Raw genomic sequence first — 21,784 nt, 5'->3', positions numbered from 1 at the left:
TCTTATTTATGTTTCCTCATAATTTCTTTGCATTTCTTTGATGTCCGTCTGGGAAGGACTGTTTGTTGTTTTTAAAGTAAGAGGGGGACGTGTGTGTGTGTGTGTGTGTGTGTGTGTGTGTGTGTGTGTGTGTGTGTGCGTGCGTGCTGTGTTCGCAGATAAGCATGTTTCCTCAAGAGCTGATAGAAGAGAAGGGACTTTGTTCTAAAATTATGTAACTTCATCGCAATAGTCGTCAGAAGACACACCACCAGCCAGTTATGCAATGGGTTAGTTATTCTAGATAGGGCACACGTTTGTGACACCTTAAGCCATTTAAGATACAGTGAGAGTTACCTTTCCTGGAAGCCATCTGTATTTCTGTTTCTATTTCTGTTTATAAAATCCCCATTTCTTTATTTCTACTGACCAAATCAAACCTTTAATCAATACCAGGCTGATTGATTGATGATCGATTAATTGATTAATTGATTCAATCAGAGTAACTAATGCTCGGTGAGGAATTCAGATTCATTTCAAATGCTGTCACGCTGTTTTGTTCCTGGCTATTGTGTAATGGCAAAGCACATTAACTCCCATGAACTCCACTCCAGAACTCCCATGTCTTTTTTTCTTTGACATTCAAATGAAATTATCGGTCTTTTTCTTCTTCTTTTCAAAGAAACTGCATTATGATGAGCCGTGAGCTCTTTCACAACCTTTTATTTCATCACACTTACTTACATAATGCCTCTCTCTGATACCGTTGTGGTCTCTATAGTAAGAGTCTAGATGCTAGAAGCGGTCTCTGAACCAGGCCCCAGACTGTTGGCTGCTGTTGGCAGTCCACTGTCAGTCCACACATAACGCTGTCTGGCAGACACCTTGTATCTTCAGATTTCTGTAAATCAATGACCTACTTTGTCATACAAAAGTAGTGCAAAGTTAAAGTCCTTAAGTACTGTATGTGTTTTTTTTATGGATATGAATATTAATTATAAACTACATTTGATCCATTGGAATACATCAGTGTTTTGGACCACCATTTGATGAGATTTATCCTATCAGACCCCAAACTTAGACTATTTTGTTGGTACCATAGGAGAGAATTCAGGAAAGCGTTGATCAAAATTACAATTCTTCTACATTCTCTAATTGTGTAGAATTCTTGTAAATTCAGTAATGCAGATGTTTAATTTAACAATAATTTAACAATTGAGAACGTAAAATTAAACCAAATGGAACCTTTGGTTACATTTTACACTCAAGAGTTAAAGATCTACTGTATAAGGGTCCATTTGGTTACCAACTATCCATCATTCAACTGGGGACCACCTGGAACCTTCTTTCGTCCTGGGAAAGTCAACTTTTGGACATGCAAGGTTTTCACCCGACAGCAGCGACGGTTCAGACTTCAGAGTGTGTTCTGTCTGGCTCTGCAGCACTGGGAGTCGCCCTGGGCTTTAGTTTTCTGCAGGCCAGCAGTCTTTAAGAATTTGACAGTGTGTGTGCCTTTTGTTCCCACAGATCTTTCCTTGCAATATCTGATTTCAGCTTTTTTGCTTTCATAAATCTAATACAAAAAAAGGCAACGATATGTTTCAAAAAAAGGAAATCACCCGTTTACAGCCTAATTATCACAGTTAATGATTCAACAGGTTACATTTGATTCTATAGACTGCTTAATTAGTTATTAGTTAGGAATTAGTAGATTAAATATCAAATTATAAGAAGCTAATTGAGTGTTGCATAGTATAATGTTTTTGTCCTCCATGCTGTTACTCGGGAGATGATAATAAACGGGACAGACAAATTGGGGAAGTAAACGAGTGAGCCTTTTTTAGACAGTCCTACTTGCTTTCTCTGTGCGTGTGTGCTGGCTTGCATACACTGTGTTTGTGTGTACGTGTGCGTGCGTGAGTGCATTTGTTTGTACATTTGTGTGTATGCAATATTTTGCCTCATTCTAGGGCAGTGATTCTCAACCTTTTCAGGCCGAATAATAATCGTGTGTAAACTGGGGACCCCCAACCTGATAAGCATTTAAAATGTAGGAGTTGAGGCGTTCAATTTAGTTTGACCCGGTTCCACAGATAAATATTGACCCGGTTCCACAGATAAATATAGATTTTTTTTCGAAAGAATTATAAATTTGTATTTTTTGTTGATTACTTTTGATGCAGTAATCGAGTTTTCTTCTTTTTTGAGTGGTGCTAGCCACTCCTATACGCAGCTATGTGTGTTCCTATAGCATTCCTGTGTCCGAGCATGGACACCTCGCTAATGCCACTGGATGGCACTGTTGAGCAGCGTCACACGTGCACACACGCACACACAGGCCAGGGAGGAGGGCTTGTACATTACAATACAGTACAGTCAGATTTTTAAGGTAATAAAAAGTCACTAAATTGTCACCCCCAAAATCGATTCATGTGGCGATCCCCCCCCTGGGCAGTCCCGACGCACAGGTTGAGAACCACTGTTCTACAGCAGTGATTCCCAACCTGTGGGCCGCCAGCCGATAGGCTGACGTGTGAAGTAAGTGGTCAGATGGGTGGGCCGCGAACGCATTCAAGCTGGCCCTGGTCCAGAAAAGGTTGGGAACCGCTGCGCTAGAGATCAAAGGATATGTATTCTACTCTGACTGTAATTTCTGATGTGTTTTCCATAGTCACCCAGAGTGAAGGAAGGATCCCAGAATTCAGAGGTGGGTGTTAAATTAAATTAGCTACCCTACAGTCGCTGTGGTGAATGACAGTGGTGGTAAAAGTACTCACATTTTTTACTTAACTAAAAGTATTAATACTGCAATGTAGAAATACTCTGTTACCGCTAAAAGTACTAAAAATTCACTTGAGTAAAAGTATTGGCATTATAATATACTCAAGTACTAAAAGTACTCATTATGCACAATGTCTCATTTAGATTTCACAAGTTTCCAAGTGTATAATATCCTTTACAAAATATATATAAAGTATTGAAATTTGTACGTTTGTAGCTTCGTTAGGCTACTTTCCACCACTGGTGACTTATTTAGTGGGGAACGGCACGCAAGTCGTCACAGCTGATGAGTACTGCGTGCAGCCATAAGTAAACAAAGAGAACAGCTTACAGTAGTGTTTTAATTTCAACATGATGTGTGATGAAATATTCATCGGCTCCAAGTCCACTGTCCAATGTGTTACTGGTTAATTATGAAACGATGGCGCACGGCCAGCAAGCCACTCTGCTCTTAGTTTGTTTTGTCAAATCATCACTAGCAGCAACGAAACAGAGCATGTATTGTTTATGTTGTGCGTATCAAACTGGGGTGTTGTCCTGAACAGTCAGCATAGATTCATTTTCTAAGTAATGATTCTGTACTGTGTTGTTTTATGTTTGGTGTTTTGTTGATTGTGTTTTTGGACATTAAAGCTGTACTGTGTGACTTTCCTCTTCTATCCCTGATTTGAACCCAGTTTCCTGAGCAAGTACTGACATTTTTACCATGGAGCTAATTAGAGCCTGCCTGCTTTCTCAGAGGATAAATTTAATCTTGACTATTGGGTCAAAATTTATTAAAGGCATAAAAAAACCGATATGTTGCTAAAAAGGAAATCACCTGTTTACAGCCTCATTATCACAGTTAATGAATCAACAGGTTACATTTCTATAGACTGCTTAATTAGTTATTAGTTATTAATTAGTTGATTAAATATCAAATTATAAGAAGCTAATTGAGTGTTGGATAGTATGTTTTTTCAGGTCAAAATTAATGACATGATCTAAATGTCTCAGTAGAAGAGCAGGGAGACTAAATACAGCCACCCCAATGTATAAGTTATATTGTATTAAAGGACCACTTCACCCCTTTTGCAACCAGATCTTACAATTCCCATAATGCTTTGGTCCACTGCTCCTCCTTGTGGATAGGAGGAGGGCTGTCTTACTGAGACCACATGTAGTTCAGGAAATAAGTGAGCCCAGTGTCCATGACATCACGTAGCCCATGGACACTAGATCACGTGTATCTAAAAACACATATTACCCACATAAAAACCCCCAGGAAAGTGTTTCTTGTCTCCCAAACATAATTAAAATAAGATCTGGTTGCAAAAGGGATGACGTGGCCCTTTAATGTCTTAAGATGAAAAGCTAATATTGAAATTATAATCAGATACAGTAAGCTATCAGAGCTGAGTATACCGATAGACGGGCACAAAATGGGAGTTTCCCCTTTTTAGGTTTTCCAGACAACGGAACCTTCAAGTAGCCAGCCCGCGGGCCAGGCACAACTACCTCAGGCTGCGGGCCAAGTCCCACTGCAGCCCACGCCAGCCAATGCCCAATCCGCTGCCCAGGCTGCAGCTCCAACACCCGGCCTACACGCTGCTGCTGCTCCCACCCTGGCAAGTCAGCCCTGAACCACACCGTGTCATCAGTGGAACAGGACTGGATGTTTTTTGTCTAGAGTCAGTCTAGACACTTAATTTCATGCCTGTTTCATAACCATGTTCTTGTGTGTCGATTAAGTTGTGCTTTAAGGCGCCCTAGGTTCCTTTTCTCCAGCATTCATTCTGCTTATTGTCTGTGTTTTAACAGGCCCCAGCTGCCATCAGCTTGGTGTTAAGGTTAAGGTGAGTTTAACGTCTAGCTATATATAATCTATATTTGTTTTTCATTTAAAGATTGGTTCCTGTCCTTTTATGGATCAGTGCCCAGTTGATTCACTTGAAAATCTCTAAAGTCAGTCAATTCAGTTTGTTACAGCTTGGATCAGTTTGTTGTGGTGTTAATTAAAGGACAATAGAGTAGTATTAATGGGAAATGTAATCTAGCACAGTAAATGTATTCCAGTATACAGTATGTATTCCACTAATGTCACGAGTTAATGTCAGTAAATGATTAGGTAAGCTGTTTACAATGGCAGGAAGTTAGGAAGGACATGACAAATGGCTTCATCTTGAGTCCCAACATTGTGCCAATGTATTGTAGAACATCTTTCATAATCATTTGAAACATGTTTAAACAAGCTGTGTGTGGGGGAGGGTCTTTGAGAACCACTGAAGTAGACCATGTTCATGAATGTCTTTCTGTCATTACTGCTTGTAGGATGGGCCAGGTTGGATGATGCTAATATGCATCTGATTAAATGTAGAAATAATTGAGTTTCTGATGCTTATTATGAATTTGTTTCATTTTTAAGACCACTTATTGCATTACTTCTTATTTGTGTCCTTATCGCAACACTATCCTGCTAATGAATATCGTTTTTGGATATTTCATTTGCAGCTCTGTGTGATTCCAAGTGAAATGAGTCCTTCACATCTCAGAACTAAGACGATGGAGTTATCAGGCTACAGTAATTAACTTTATCCATTATTTATCTGTTGTGCTCTACAGAAACTTAAAGAAGGAGCTAAATGATATCCGCTTTGAATTCATGCCAGGTCGAGGTGAGTAGTGTCTCATTAACAAACTATTTTTCTCAGTGGGTATATATATAATTAGATTATTTCTGGGTTAATACGTTTATGCCAATATTTCAATTATTGCATACACAGATAAATAGATATATGGTCTCGGTCGGGTGGAAACCTCACATGTTCAAAACTGTTACTTTTCAGGATTCAAATAAAAAAATCATAAAAGTAGCATTATCGACATTCTCAAAATGTTAAGATAGTTTCTGCCCGACGGCGACGGTATTTGGATAGGGACAATACTTCTATTCCTCCCTTGCTGTATCTGGCCTTCTCTAACTTTGTCCTTGTCCTCTCCTTTATCTCAACCTCTACCTCTCTCTTGGCACAAAGCTCTCCATCTTCCACCTTCTAGTGCAGTAGGCTATATTAACGTTGTTAAATGAATTGTGTGCTGTTACATCCCTGTAACTTATGCCAAACCATACAACTCAACTGAACGGGGCGTTTTGCTCATCGTCAAATCCAGTATCTTAGACTCCCTTACACCGGGACTCCACCGGGCGCGTCAGCGTCGCGTCACCGCAACGCGCCCGGTGGAGCCCTGCCGTTAGACGTGTAGCTAGTTGGTCAAATAAAGGGCTTGTGCCCCTTTGGATCAGTGCCACTGGTATGACCCTCGCCCTTTGCTTTGTAGTACACTTCTTCAGCCCAGTCCAGCATATTTGCTCAATGGTGCTGTATGCCGATACAGGCATTCATCAACAACCCGCTAACACTGTGGGTTTCCTTTTCCATCCATGAACTTGAGGATATCGATGACTAGCTATTTCAGCTGGTTTCACTTTAATCACATGGCACCAAGTTCTAGACCTCCGCTAGCAACCTCTAGAGGTTGTGGTTTGAACTGACTGGTTCGACATCGCCATCCTCAGCTATATGATTTTGAGTGGAAGTGTAAACGTTGATTCGTGGCGCTTCCATGGTCAAATATCAATAGGGTTCATCACCCAGGGACCATGAGAGTGCACAGTAAATTGATTCCATGGCAATCCGGACAGTGTTTTTTCAAATGATCTCTTTGAAGTGTAGGATGGACGGGCTGGGCCGACTGACACTGACATCCTTATATAAATATAAAGCCTTTCATATATAAACCCTTTCTTATAGGCTCTCTTGTGTTGTGTGTTGTCTCCCCATGTTTCAGACACAGCAGATGGTGTGTCCCAGGAACTGGTGTCTGCAGGTCTGGTGGATGGGAGGGACGTAGTTATAGGTGAGTCACCCCAAGAGTGAGTGAGTGTGAGTGTGAGTGAGTGTGTGTGTGTGTGTGTGTGTGTGTGTGTGTGTGTGTGTGTGTGTGTGTGTGTGTGTGTGTGTGTGTGTGTGTGTGTGTGTGTGTGTGTGTGTGTGTGTGTGTGTGTGTGTGTGTGTGTGTGTGTGTGTGTGTGTGTGTGTGTTTGAAAATGAAAGATCTACAAGCTCACAATGTATCATACCGCAATGCATTGTGAGCTTGTAGATCTATCTGGGGTCCCTGGACCGCACTTTGAGAACCACTACTTTATTTAATTCCAGCCCTTGGCCCCTTACCATGATACTACTGTACGTAATACACACCCAGTTTGTGTCGACTCTTCCTCGCTTTCTGAATACGAATAAATATCATGTTGTTTGTTTCTCTTGTAAGGGAAAAAAGGAGGCTGCCATCTTTGAGTTGCTGTGGTTTGCCTTTTGGTTTGACTGGACTCAAATATTGTTCTCTCTTTTCAGTTGCAGCTAATTTACAGAAAATAGTTGATGAGCCTCAATCGAATAAAAATGTCACTTTCAAACTGGTGAGTGAAACATTGTTCACATGGGCATCTTTGAGACAGCATACTGATGCTAATATAAAGTTAATTAATATAAAGTGTTGTCTTTTACAGTTTGGATAATATTATTAGTTAATATGGCAAGCAACGCATTGCTTTCTGTTATTGATGTATTTTATTATTATTATTATTATTATAAAAAAATAAATGACTACATACATTGGTATTGCATGTTTAGCCCATTGACTTTGACTCATGGGACACTAAACATACAATTCCACTGTTGTGGACGTTTGAGCTTCTAATGCATTTCTGCATACTACTGACAGTGTTCATCATGACATTGAAATGATACAGTACTAACAGTAGGCTGCTAAATAAGATTAAGATACATTGTTTATCACATGAAGTTACCCTCTTCCATTTAATAGTATGTCTAGTAATACGTATTTGTGCTTCATTTGTGGGTATTTTGCAAAAGTTCTCCCATTGACTCACAATATACAGTATATTGTATGCTGCGTTACTGCCAGCAGAATTCCCAAGCACAGTACAGTATGTCAGAATTTGGAATAATTCTCAGATTTAGCTTTTTCTAATTGAAACGTGCAGGTGATAAAATCACCTTAATATTGTCTGTTTCTCTGGCTGATACAATATACATGTACAGTATGTCATGACTCATGAACAAGGAATATTTTCCACCAGACATTTCAAATCAATCTGTTAAACAACAGCAACAATGATATACTTTGGAAAATATTTTTTCCATAATGTCAAATATACCGAGAGATGTATTCAAAGAAATAAACATGCCAGAATACCACATTTTAAGCAAATTCAAGATGTCTAAATTCAGATGCTTTGTGAATGACAACTTGCCATCATAAAGTTATCGTTAAGATTAGTGAAATAATTGAAGACTAATGAATCGATGATGAAAATAATGGTGTACCTCCATGCTTTGCAGGCTTCTGGTGTGGAGGGTTCTGATATACCAGATGACGTCAAACTGATGGGCTTCGCTCAGCTCAGCATTAGTTAAACAGTTGTTCTACCTGGGACCGTGACTTGCCTAAGAAATGTGAAAATAACACGCATACAGAGTTTCAATTGCATTGTTTTTTTTGTTTCTATGGGCGTAAAAGAAACCATTACTGCCAAAGAAAACAGTAAAATTTTTGTCACCCCCATAGCATTACGCAACACGGCCTCAATGGTCGGCTGAAATTTCAGAAAGTACCATGTATGAGTCACTCAGAAAACGTTTACAATGTGTATGCAGAACGATGAAAGTATCTACTAAAGAAAACTTTAGTTTTTTCTTTGACATAATTTTCTCTCTTATTCAGTTCTCCTACGTTTTTGTCTGTAATATGTGATGCATTTGCACAATCTGAATTAACACCCCCTTGAGTCCCGGTAAGCGTAACAATGCCTTATTATCAGCAGAACTACTGAATGCACGTTTTTGGGGGGGAGGTCAGGAGGTCGGTCCCCACTTAATATGTGGAGCAGATGTTGTCCAAAATGTACAAACGTGGTTTCAATTACCAATGTTAAACTTTTTACTTTTTGTTTTGTTGTTTTCTTATTTAATGAGGTGATGGCCAACCTCCTAAGTGAGCCTATATCAGTATGACAAGCGCCTTGTCCAAACAAAATGTTACATATCTGCTACCTTTAGTCACACTGAAACAACCTACCTTACAGAGAGCTGAATGATGCCAATGTGCTTTCTGGCTCAAGCCCACCTATGAGCTGGTGGATAGGTCAAAAGAACTCCAAACGGACACCATGATGAGTATTAACACATGTGGCAACATAAGCCCAATTTATACTTTGTCGTGCGACCGCATTGATCGCTGAAAAGAATAGGCTCTATGAAAGTGGGCCACTTCCTTATATCCTTTACATGTTTTTACCAATTATGCTAATTAAAAGCTCTGTTACATTCTGGTCAAACACGTTGGCTCACTGGAAACACTCCGCTACACCAGTGGTCTCAAAGCGTGCTCCAGGGACCCTCATGTTTCCTTGAGCGGGTTCCAAATGGCACCTTCTATGGGTGTGTAACTAGTCTGAGAGTGAACAAATGGAACCAAATGGACTCTAACACGGATCCATTTGGTTCCATTTGTACACTCAGAGTTATGGGAGTCCTTGAAATCAAAAGCTTTGAGAACCACTGTTTTAATTAGTACAATTGGTAATACCTGTGTTATGTAGGAAGTAAGGAAGCGGCTCAATTTCTTTCCAATATGGCTGCTTTGCATAGAGCCTATTGAGCCATGGGTAGATAGATGGGGTGAAGAGACATGGCAGGAGTCAGATTTGACCTTGGGACTTGAGATTGAAGCGTATGGTCAGTGCACTGAAGCCAGGTTTATGCTTGGTTCCACGCCACGCCTTACAGCACAAATAGCTTGATCTACACACTCACTACGCCCCTCGCGTTGTCAACTTGCAGATTGGCTGCTGTCAGTGCAAGACAACAGTGCACAGCCAATTATAAACCGGGCATAACTGTCCCCAAAACGATTCATTCAACAAACAAACAAAACTTTACTTTACTTGAAAATCTGATTGTGGCGTGTGACAGTATAAAGTAGGCTTTACCTTGATATAGATTTACTGGTATAACTGGTTATGATGATTATGTTACATAATATGCTGTATGTCTATATGTCCAGTTTCTGAAGTTCGAATGTAATGGATTAGTGATTTCTTCTTTTTTTCCCATATTAACTAATTTGATTGGGATCGGGATGACCCTTGTAGTGCAATTTAACCGTAACCTCTGAAAAGCCCACATAGGAAATCCCATATCTTTCCTCAACTCATTTCTTTTTCAGGTTTCTTTTCTCTTTTTTTTTAAGGAAGGGTTGGACTCATGATTTTATATACACCACAACACTCGTCAAAGTTATATATTTAAAAAAAAGTTTGTAAATTAAAAAGTTTTACAGAGTTAACTGAAGCCACCAGTGTTGTTGTATGAGCAAACGTGTGTCTTATATGTTGGTATAATTAGCAGTGTCTTTGTTTGTCAGATATGTGAAAGGAAGAAAAAAAAAAGACTTAAGTGCATATTTGCTTATGTGGATGAACAAGTACTTGATTTATCTTCTATAGTATGTAAATAATGACATTTCGCTTTGATTTGTTTTTATACTGGGTGGTTCACTCCTTGGCCTTTTCCTATCATAATGATATGATACGATTATTGGATTGTAGCGCTGTGTGTGTGTGTGTGTGCGTGCGTGGGTGGAGGAGACTGACAACATCGCAAAGTATGGCTTTACAGTTCTTCCCTGTTTTGCCAAACATGCTTTCATGTATGTGGCTTATTTACATGCGGCTCAGATACTTCTTCTCAGCTTCGTAATTCTTGTCTTGGGGGGGGGGGGGGGGGGGGGCGGGGAATGGAAAAGGAAAATTTGAATATATTTTATCTTGTGAAAGCCACAACAGGCTGTCTGGCTGGGATGCGCTGCTTTTAGGGCTGCCCCCAAAGTTACATTTCCTGGGGTTCTTCAGAGCATGGTCACCATGGAATAAATACGGCTTTTTGGCTCTAGCTCTTAATACCAAAATTGGGGCCACTTATTTTAACCCACCTCTGAGTCATACATCTTGTTATGTCACTTTCTTTCCATTATGTTCTCCTTTTTTTTTTCTCCATCTTGAGTTGAAAGAAAGATTCTCAATGCCCTTTTTTCGTTTCAAGCTACACCGCTAGACACTTTGAGCGATTAGAAATGTATAGTTTGATTGGATGAGGCTCTATTCAGGCCTCCATCCTTTCAAACTCACACAATAGGTATATTTGCGACTGCATTAATGACATGGTTTAATGATGACTGCATGTTGCAGTTGGCATTGACCTCAGCGGGAGGCCTTGTTCAATATTCCATTGGTTCTCAAAGTGGGGTCTAGGGACACTGGTTTCCTTGAAACCCTTTAAATTAAAAAGTTTGACAACCACTGTAATAGTCTGTTGTGATATTGAGAGCTATAACATGCCAACCGAGTTTCATTTGGTGCGATGTGAAAATGTCATACCTTTTGCAAATGCCTCCAGAAAGAATCACATCGCTGTTTGCAGATGACTGAGATGTAAACAAGTCTTTGTGTATTGACCTATATACTTCAACCATGTCAGATTTAACACTAGCCTTAAAATCACAAAGTCCTTTTTGTCAATGACAATGTTGAGGTTTTTTTTAGAAGGTTTTAGTTTGTTTGTTATAAAAAATTTCTCTGATACACATGAGGATATTAGAAATAATAAATAAATACATGTAAAACACATGGGCCATGTTGAACCCGTGTTCCGTTGAAACCAGTGTCATCACTCTTTCCACCGGGGTTGAACCGATTCCGTTCTTTTTTTCCCACCAATTTTGAACCACTTGAGTGTTTCCACTGAAAATGAATTGGTTCAGAACCCTAAAAGTTGGTTCGGAACTGGAACCAAATGCCCGTTGGTTCTGTGAAAGCACCAAGGTTCCAAGAATCTAGAACGGGACCAGAACCGAAGTTATTTTGGTGGAAAAGGGGCCTCAGTGTTGCTCCTGGTTTAAAAGTTGCAGTATTTGGTGCCATTCTCCTGCTGTAGTCTGCCAATGGCATGCAGACAGGACAGATGTGACTATGATGATGTGAAAGGGTGTGTGTGTGTGTGAGTGTTACATAGACTTGAGCCCTGGCTGTTTCCAACTGAGTTGAGCTTTTATACTTTGGTCGCACCGATGTCGCCTGCCGAAAATTTGATTTTCAAGTGAAAAACGCGACATCATGTGACAAAGTATATATATACAAGGCTTAAAGGTGTAGTTCGCCCAAAAAATTACTTAGTTTCTATCAATTACACAACTCATTAAGCCTTGAATTCATGGTGTTTGTTTTTGTCACATTCCTAAACCAATAATTTGATGCCCGGGTCATCGGTCAGTAGCACTATTTGAGTCTCCTACCAGAGACTCTGTCGGTCATCAAAGTATTGGCTTAGGAATTTGACAAAAAAGAATCTCCATGAATTCGAGGCGTGTAATTGATGTAAAATAAGTCATTGTTTGGTTGAACAAACCCAAGGCTATAAGATCTGTTGGCAAGACTCATCCCCTCCTACCACCGTCTCCTATCTTGCTTTAGTATATTGTATCTTAACAATGCTGTAGTAATTGAACAGATCTGACTCCTCATACATGTGTCTAAGCAATAACTCAAAGCTGTAATATATTTGAATTTTCCACTTTCTTTTCATTCTTTCATTTGCTCTATTTTTGATGGTTTTGGAGTTCAAAGCATGTTTCTCTTGATTAGTTTTAATCAATAAAGAATGAACATATCAACCTCATTGGATTTTGGCTATTGAATTCTTTAACTGCGTTCCAACTTCCAACTGATTCCATAGTAATGCAAAACAATGATGAATGTATTAAATTAAAAAATCACACCTGTGGGAAGTGAGTGGTGCAACTCCGTGTGGGGGCCCAGCGTCCGAAACGGTCGACAAATTAAACAGTTACCGTGTGGGGGTCCCCGGAACATCCCGACCCCCAGGAACCCCGGTGAGTCTGCACAACAGTGACACTTGGTGGTGATAATATGCTATTTCTGTGCTTGGACCCAGGGACACACATTGCTGTCTATGACTATGAGTGGTTGCACCACTCAAAAATAAGTGAATTATAATTAGCCCACACCATGATCTGTATTAAGACTATTAATTGAGTAATTTATTATTATTAAAAAAATACTTAAACAAGCACTGGGTCAGTTAGTTAAAACAGTTTTAACTAAGGGGGGATCAATATAGCACCCTGTAGCAAGTCTACAACAGTACAACCATCTTTAACACAATTACACACATCGATATGTTTCAAGGCCAGCTGTAGGCTACTTGCACAATAAATTATCCAAAATGTAGGCTACCTGTGTTTTGCTGTCTTCAACCTTTAGCCACTCGGATAATCATTCTAAAATATCTAAAACCAGAGATTACACAAAAAATAAAGCCAGGAAAGTGTTCTAAATCTTATAAAAGTCATTGATATATATTTTTTGGCTAAAAGGGTGAAGTGTCCCTTTAACACTTAGCTCGATCAGTTGATAGATTATTCAACAAGTGTTTTGGTTAAAATAGTGCGCACCATGTGACGTCGCATTCCCCTGCCCAGCCTGAACTGAACGCGCGTCCCTAAGAGCAGCGACCTCCACACAAATACATGTATAAAGTACAGTATAGCCTTCAGCCCTCTACCACGTCTGGAAACATCTGGAACAAGCTAGGCAACTTCTGACTGCGCACAGTGCGCAGTGCGCGCACACACACATGCACCTGCTGCATGTGCTCTGCTGTGTCAATGAATACTCTAAGATTCAGACACCTGGGTAGCTCCTCCTATACAGTCCAGCTGGACTTGATCAATCAAATTACTTCCTGGCTCCAACAACAACAACAACAACAACAACAGTAGGCCACTATAGGCCTACAAACAGGGGTCAGGGAAAATATAACGACGTTTTATTTGTCCTCATGATGAGCGGCTTCGGAGATGTCCTGAAGGAGATCGGCGAGTTTGGAGCGTTTCAGAAACGCTTATTGGCTGCAATATGCATTCCCAACATCTTCACCGCATTTCACATGTTCAGTCAGGTGTTCACGGGTCTCAGTTTCCAACACAATTGCAAGACCGACTGGATTTTGCATCGTGGCCCCAATTTGACCCATGAGCAGCAGAAGAACCTCACGCTGCCTGTGGAAAAGGACGGTCAGTATGACAGCTGTAGAATGTTCACACCGGTGGATCTGGATTTGGAGACCATCGAGGCGTATGGGATTAATGATACCACACACTGCATAGATGGATGGGAATGGGATTACCATGCAGAGCCGGTCACCACCAGCATAGTGACAGAGGTAGGCGATTGAACATACAGTATAGGCTACTTTGGCGCTGGTGTCCCGAGTCCTGACCTGTTGATGAGAATAATTTAAACATTTTAACCTAGCAGCACATCAACAATATAGGCAATAGGAATATGCTCTATAATTCATTGGACTTTTGACCTGCAAGCTTGTCAACAACATGCAGTAACTCTGAGAGTGCAGAGGGTCCTTTTAGTTTAATTTCGTTGAAAATAAAAAGTTAGAGAACCACTATCCTAGTCCTAGTGCACTAATAATGTGCCATAGTGTCATAGTAAATCAGTGACATAAATATTCTGAAGAAAACCAGTGGTGATAATCGGTTTGAATGCCCTATTGGGTCTTATAATCAAAATGACATTATAATGTTATATGTAAAAAATAAATAATAATAAAAAAAACTTTGCCACAGACTTTGTCACATTTGGCAACTGTCTAGTTGGCAATGGTAAAACCATTAGTCCTGTTTAACAGCCATTTTAACTTACGCTTATGTATGATTTTGGGATAAAACAAAATTAATCTTTGTCTGTCATACACTTTTTTGTTCTTAACTTTGTTGTCACTCATATTGCACCTAAACATTGTAGGCTATAGCTATGTTTAAATTGGGGAATATATATATTTTAAATTAAACATATTTTTTAATCTTGTTCTGTTTTCTTCCTGTTCCACATTTCTTCTAGTTTAATCTAGTATGTGAGAACAGTGGTTTGAATGAGGCATCACAGTCGATCTACATGGCAGGTCTTCTCATTGGAGCACTGATATTTGGACCAATGGCTGACAGGTATTTACTGAGCAATAGCCTACAGCATATCGATATTATATCGATATTGTGAGATGATACACTACAATTAATTGTCTGAGCTTGTAGGTAATCTTTTTAGCTATTTAAAAAAGATATATACCTATTGTCATCATAACAGAATATTATCACCACAATATTGAGGTATTTGGTCAAACTAAATTGTGATCATTGATATTGTCCATATCGCCCAGCCCTTCCCCTATAAGGACCTTTATTATACTGGTGGTTTTCTATCATATCAACACTTCTGGTCAAGTTGCCACATTAAACATAGAACAATAAGTCCACTTGTCCTTGTTATATAGCGGCGTGGACTGGAGGTTATACTTGGAACAAATACAGTTAACCTGGTAGGACAGCTAACCAGTCTGGACTCTGGAGTGAAGAACCATTGTTACGCACCTTGATTAAATATAGCTACGAGCTTTGAGCTAAGTATGTTCAGTGTGGTACAGTTCTTTCTTTCTTTCTTTCTTAGATTTCAACCAATTAAGACCTGATGCAGATTCTACAAATGCCTTCTAAATCAGTGGTTTAGGACCCCCAAATTGATTGGCTGTAGACCCCAATCTGAAAATGTGTTTGGCCAGGGACCCCCCAGATATATTTCTTGATTTTTTTTGTTGCACTGGAATGGTCCCCCTCAAGAACCCTTGGGTCCTCTGAACCCACTTTGAGAACTACTGTTCTAAATGTAAAATGTTATCTGAAAACCCCGTTGCAATTAAAATCTAAAATGACACACATGCTTTCCCAGGTTTTAATATGTTTAAATAAGGAATTCAATCAATGTGAAAGCACCGTCTACTCAGGCTCAGCTCTACTGAACATCCTCTAATATTCCACATGGCCTCATCTTTCTCAAGGTCCAGTCAGTTGTCACCAGAAACTCCATGTAATATTTGCACTGCAGAGCAGTTGATAGATAACTCATGGTAATGTAAATACAAAGCAGAATTTGGGTTAGGTTAGTGAATTGCTGTACATGATTAACCCCTCAAGTAGCAGCTGACAGTTGTCTCGACTCTATAGACTTGCCCTCTGTTCTGGAAAGTATTTGGGACATATTAGATGTAATGGGGATAATTTGTATTTTTATGTTGATCAATATAAATAAAAAATCGATATTACAAAACACTACTTCCATTATTCGAATAACCTACATGTGCAAGATTAACTCTGTTATTGGCAGTGGTGGAAAAAGTTCGGAATTAAAAAAATACTATCAAAATGTAATTAAAGAATCAAATGTAGAAAGTACTCAATATGGAGAATGTCTCATGTCAAGTTTTCAAATGTATAAAAGTCTTTTGAAAATAGCAGATCTACAAGCGCACAATGCGACACATTGCGATCTTGTAGGAAATGTAGGATTGTAGGGTTTAATGTATGTTTTTTTTATAATAAATAAAATAAATAACTAAAGTTTTTAAATAATTGTAGTGGAGTAAAAGTACAATAGTTATATCTGAGATGTAAATTGAAAATACTCAAGTACAAAGTAAATGTACATAAGTAAATGTACTTAGTTACTTTCCACCACAGGTTATTGGTTCTAAATATCAATATATTTATTGATGTACTGTATTTTTGGTCAATTGTCGCTTCTCTGTCTGTGCAGATATGGTCGTCGCTTTGTGATTCTGCTCTCGCTGTTTCTCCAGCTCGTGTTTGGTGTGGGAGCTGCTTTCTCCCCTAACATCTATGTTTACATAGCCCTACGATTTGTTGTAGGCGCTTCAGTCTCTGGCATCTCCATCAACACATTTGTCCTAGGTAGGTACACCGTTCCCCTGGGTTTCTAGTCATGTTTACTGTCATGATGTATGCTTGACTCTCAGTGGCGAAACACTCATCTGCGTAAGCGTATTGATATCCAGATATGATGACCGTCCACTAGTACTGTCTCAGAGACTGACTGCCTGTGCGAAATGATATGAGATGCATGCTCTGTTCCTGTTCATTTTGTTCTTATCTTTGTTTTCATATCTGCTAGGGACGTCCTATACTGTATCCGCTGTTCATACTGCATATATTTCTCTGTGTCTTACTATTAAACTAGAATGTATGTGCTAAACGGCCTGGTGTAGTGGTGTTGACATACAGTATGGTGTCCGCGCCTGTTACTCAGCTGATCCTCACCTGACCCAACACCCCTTTGGTTTAGATGGAGACTCTAGGTACCATTCAGATGGTCAACCTAAATCGCAACATTTTCGAGACTTGGTGATACTTTGAGCAATGTATCAACAGAGGGGAAGAAAATAAATAAATAATCTCTATCAAACTAATTCAAAAGTCACAATTCCTTCCTTTTATTGTCTCCACCAGGCCGAAGGCATGGGGAGAGAGTATGTTTTGCACTCTGTCCGTGTGTGTGTGTGTGTGTGTGTGTGTGTGTGTGTGTGTGTGTGTGTGTGTCCGTCCGTCCGTCCGTCCGTCCGTCTGTTACCAGCTAATCTCCGGCACCGTTAACCTGGTCAATGCCAAATTTTGCACACACTCCCTGGATGCCAGCGATGAACCTCTGCCCTGCATTTTCCAGAATGGCCTGTTATAGCGTCACCAGGAGGCTGCCTTTTTTAAACACATTTTATTTATATTAATCCTCCAGATTCTGTCCAGAAATCCTGCAAATCGTTACACACTATCTCTATAGTCATGTGTACTCTACAGTACTATGTCCCCACTATGCTATATGCTCTAAAAGTATGAATAACATGTTTTTACAGATGGTCTTTAACATTATGATTGACACAATACGTTGCAGTTAAAATGTATGGGGAATTAATCGTGTGTTATTTCTTTGAAGGGGCCGAGTGGACCGGTTCCTCCAAGCGGGCGCTGTTCACCATTCTCTCCCACTGCCACTATGCTCTTGGACTGATGATCCTGTCAGGCATCGCCTATGGCATACGTGACTGGAGAGTCCTGCAGCTGGTTCTTTCTGGTCCAGTCGTCATTCTGGTTGTTTTTTATTGGTCAGTTGCCCGTTATATGTGTTATTGTCACTGGTTCTCATAACTGTGGGAGATATACCTAAAAAAACAGAAGTAAAGAAAAAGATCATTACTGCATCAAATGTAACAACAAACAAAAATAAATGTGAAAATAGCCGATCTACAAGCTCCGCAGCGTTGGGAGCTTGTAGATCAATATTTATTCATTCACTCTGTGTGTGTGTGTGTCTGTGTGTGTGTGTGTGTGTGTGTGTGTGTGTGCGTTTTGTCGGTACGGCACTTCGCAGTCCCCTCTAGCGGTTGCCCTAGTGCTGATCCCTCTTATCAGGCTTCCTTTTTAGGAATTCCCTTAGGGGAGACCATGTAGGGTCTTGTAAATAATACAAGTTGTTAATGTTGTTGTTTACATTTTGTAAAGCGTCCTTGGGTTCATGAAAGGCGCTATATTAATTCAAGTTATTATTAATAGTTAGTTAGTTTCAATGTTGAAAGTAATGTTAAAGTTCTCAGTCAGTCGTGACTAATTTCAGTCATTTGGATTCCATAGAAGCCAGCATGTCTTCTCTGGAAGTGTGTGTTGTGCTGAGAAAACGGCCTACCTATATCCCTCCTTTGTCCTTTTCATACCCTTCCATAAGTCGCACAGGACTTAATCATACAAATAATCTTCATTTTATTTTGCTTTAATCCATGCATTCTGTGACTGTCAGGATTCTCCCAGAGTCGGCTCGGTGGTTCATGACCCAGGGCAGGCAGGATGACCTCAGAAAGGAGGTCAGGAAAGCGGCCTTGATCAACGGCAGGAAGGTCCCAGAATCTCTGCTTGACAAGGTATGTGTACCACCATGTAGTTCTGTATTCATCTGCTGGCTGGAACCAAAACTGAACACCAGAGAAGCCAGTTAAATGTATATTTTATTTAATCAATTAAAACCGGGCCAAGCGTCTATGTGAGTTTAGATTTTTAGCCATATTTTATACTTTGGCTATTAAAAAATGGCAGATATACAAGCGCATAGCACATCACTTCGCGCTATGAGCTTGTAGATCTGCTATTTTTGAAAAATAGTGAAAATCTGTGGAAATCATTGAATACTGTTGTGTATACTGTATGTGTGTATATTTTTCAAAGAGAACATTTTTATCTCAAATCTTGGAACAAAATATTTTGAGATGGGGGTCGGTGGCCAAATGCATACTTTTGGGCGTCCTTGAAGAGTAAAAAACAGTTTTAGAACCACTGATATGTGTGTGTGTGTGTGTGTGTGTGTGTGTGTGTGCGCGTGTGCGTGTGCGTGTTCATGCTGCTCTAAACTTGGAAAAATACATGTATTCTTGTCAATCTCAATGAGACATTCACCTGGTGAAAATGAAGGATATGATGATGATGATGATGATTGATTTGTTTAGCTGGAGGCCACACCCAAGTCAGGGAACATGTTGGACCTTTTCAGGATCTCATATTTGAGAAAGCGGGCTCTCATATTGAATTATCTCTGGTAAGTATTATGTTTAAATGCATTGTACAATTTTGACCCTGCTAATGATGTGAGCAATGTTTAGTTTCGCTTTTTTGATCATCTTCACCAATATCGATACAATTGTACATCAACATAAGCAAACTGTTACATAGTTAAAGGTGATCAAAAGGAATAGGCTGAAGCTAAAAGCTTATATGCCTATGTACAAAAAGCATCATTTTAGTTACTAAAAATCGAACATTTCTGCAGTACTCGCTCATCAATCCAAACAAATTAATTACCAGATTCAAATACATAAATCAAAGACAAAATCAATCCCCCACCCATCTTTCACCTGTGTCATTATATAGATCCACCTGGATCTATATGATGGAAGTCATTATACACTACATAACCATTATTTAGACATAATTATTACGGTTATAATTAATACCATCATCATTCTTTATCATATTATATTAACATCATCATCCACATCAACACCGATATGGTCATCTCTGACATTATCGCTATCATTATCATCATCACCACCATACTACCCTCATTATGTATTATACTATTATTATATATTATATATATATACTGTTATACTGCATTTAGCCAGGAGAATACGCTTGAACAGTATTTTGAATTGTGTGATATTTCTGTTGTGTTGAACATCCTCTAACCATGCTAAATGCTATAACATTTGAACATTTTATTCATATTACATTTTCTTAATTATTCTTGGGCCTTGTATGTCTATGCCCTGATTTTACCTAGTTTGTAATTGTATCCTTTAGCCCATAATTGTTTGGTTGCCTTTGCTGTTTTTATGCCATGCTTTTAAAATCACTTTGGGATTTGCAAGAATGTATAGTGAGTTATGACTCAAATGTACAGCATCTGTATTGCACATGATTTGTGAAGTCGGGACAGTTTGTCCGAACGCTTTCCATTATTTCCAATCATTATTCTTTTCCTAGGTTTGTAACAAGTCTTGTCTACTATGGAGTGAGCCTAAACGTTGGCAACTTTGGCGTGGATATCTACCTCACGCAGCTCATCTTTGGCATGGCAGAACTCCCTGCGCGCCTGGGCAGTCTGCCTCTCATCGAGTACTTTGGGAGGAGGTTATGCCAAGCAGCGGCTCTGTTCTTTGGGGGCACTGCTTGCCTGGTGATTCTCATTGTGCCAACGGGTAACTTGAACTCTTCGCCTGCATACACGCACATTTGATTGTTTTTGTTTTTGCACTGCTTTTAAATACTTTGCTTGAAGCCCTTTGAGCTGCATATACTTTAATGTCTATGGGACACATTTCCAATAATCCAAGTTTGTATATAATATGTCATGTTGTAGTCGTTCTTTAATGAATGTTCTTCGTCATTTACCCGTCAGATCTTCCTGTGGTGGTAACAGTCATAGCAGTGGTTGCCAAGTTCACCCTGGCTGCATCTTTCACCATAGTTTATGTCTATACGGCAGAGCTCTACCCAACTGTTGTAAGGTAAAAATAAATCGATCTAGTAATGTTGTATATTATATAAAAACAGCCATTTCTAATGGTGATTGTATAACTCATTGGTTGGGATGATATAAAATGCCATTTTAACCCGCACTGGTCACTGATTATAACGTGACATTTCTGCTGTGTCCCTGCCCTGGCAGGCAGAATGGCGTGGGGCTTAACTCCATGTGTGCCCGAGTGGCGGGCATCCTGGCTCCACTAATCAGGCTCCTGGAGGTCTACCACTCTGCAATCCCCATGTTGATATACGGCATCCTCCCGTTTGCCGGCGGGGGGCTCTGCTTCCTACTGCCTGAGACCCTCAACACTGAACTTCAGGATCACACAATGGCCATGTAAGCCCTCTCAGTATATTGTGGTTAACAGAATGGACAGACATACAAGAATGAATCCACAGACAGACAGACACCGCCGTTGTTTTTCCTTTTTCTAATTTGTCAAAGTAAATGATTTAAAACATATGCTGTTTAACAATTCAATCACAGATTGTTTTATTTATTATTATCATCATTGTTTATTCATTTCAGAACACCAGAGAATGGGAATGTTGACACCGAACCCTACAAGAAAGGGAATCCACTGAAGAGCACACAATTATAAATCATGGGTGAAATCACTACGTTATATAAGTTTCATAATTTGTCTATTGTAGTTTTTGCAATTGTATACCACACCAGACACCAGTTAAAGAAATGTATCCGGAGGAGCAGGATTATGAATCCATACACACAAATATTTAGTTATCTAAATGCTCAGGCATATATTTAATATTTATATATACTGTATATTATATTCAAAAGTTTCCAAACGTTTTTCGATTTGTTTTTCAACAATCTTCAAAAATAGTACAAGATTTGGTGACATCAATTGATATGAATTCAATGACAAGT

At 39.5% G+C, this 21,784-nt stretch overlaps 2 protein-coding genes across 3 annotated transcripts in view; both read left to right on the top strand.

The window, feature by feature from the left end:
* The window catches only part of oxsr1b (oxidative stress responsive kinase 1b), an 82,773-nt gene extending 70,216 nt beyond the window's left edge, over window positions 1–12,557 (top strand). For both annotated transcript variants that reach the window (XM_083778021.1, XM_083778020.1), the window contains 7 exons: window positions 2,651–2,686; window positions 4,203–4,371; window positions 4,568–4,595; window positions 5,362–5,414; window positions 6,589–6,657; window positions 7,155–7,219; window positions 8,166–12,557. In XM_083778021.1, the coding sequence (XP_083634147.1) occupies window positions 2,651–2,686; window positions 4,203–4,371; window positions 4,568–4,595; window positions 5,362–5,414; window positions 6,589–6,657; window positions 7,155–7,219; window positions 8,166–8,240 (495 nt within the window). In that variant the 3' untranslated portion in view covers window positions 8,241–12,557. The remainder of the gene's footprint in view (window positions 1–2,650; window positions 2,687–4,202; window positions 4,372–4,567; window positions 4,596–5,361; window positions 5,415–6,588; window positions 6,658–7,154; window positions 7,220–8,165) is intronic.
* A 1,182-nt stretch (window positions 12,558–13,739) lies between these two features.
* slc22a13b (solute carrier family 22 member 13b) lies at window positions 13,740–21,526 on the top strand (the record flags this gene model as incomplete). Its single annotated transcript, XM_083778599.1, has 10 exons — window positions 13,740–14,123; window positions 14,819–14,922; window positions 16,565–16,719; window positions 17,756–17,924; window positions 18,614–18,740; window positions 19,314–19,402; window positions 20,350–20,564; window positions 20,765–20,873; window positions 21,035–21,229; window positions 21,422–21,526. 10 exons carry the CDS (start codon window positions 13,740–13,742, stop codon window positions 21,492–21,494), a joined length of 1,620 nt encoding a protein of 539 aa, XP_083634725.1. The 3' UTR covers window positions 21,495–21,526.
* Between the last annotated feature and the right edge of the window lie 258 nt (window positions 21,527–21,784).

Source organism: Protomyctophum parallelum (genome assembly GCF_964188405.1).
Source record: "Protomyctophum parallelum genome assembly, chromosome: 12".
Lineage (NCBI taxonomy): Eukaryota > Metazoa > Chordata > Actinopteri > Myctophiformes > Myctophidae > Protomyctophum > Protomyctophum parallelum.
The sequence above is the reverse complement of the archived record's forward strand: the minus strand, read 5'-3'. Positions and strand labels throughout refer to the sequence as shown.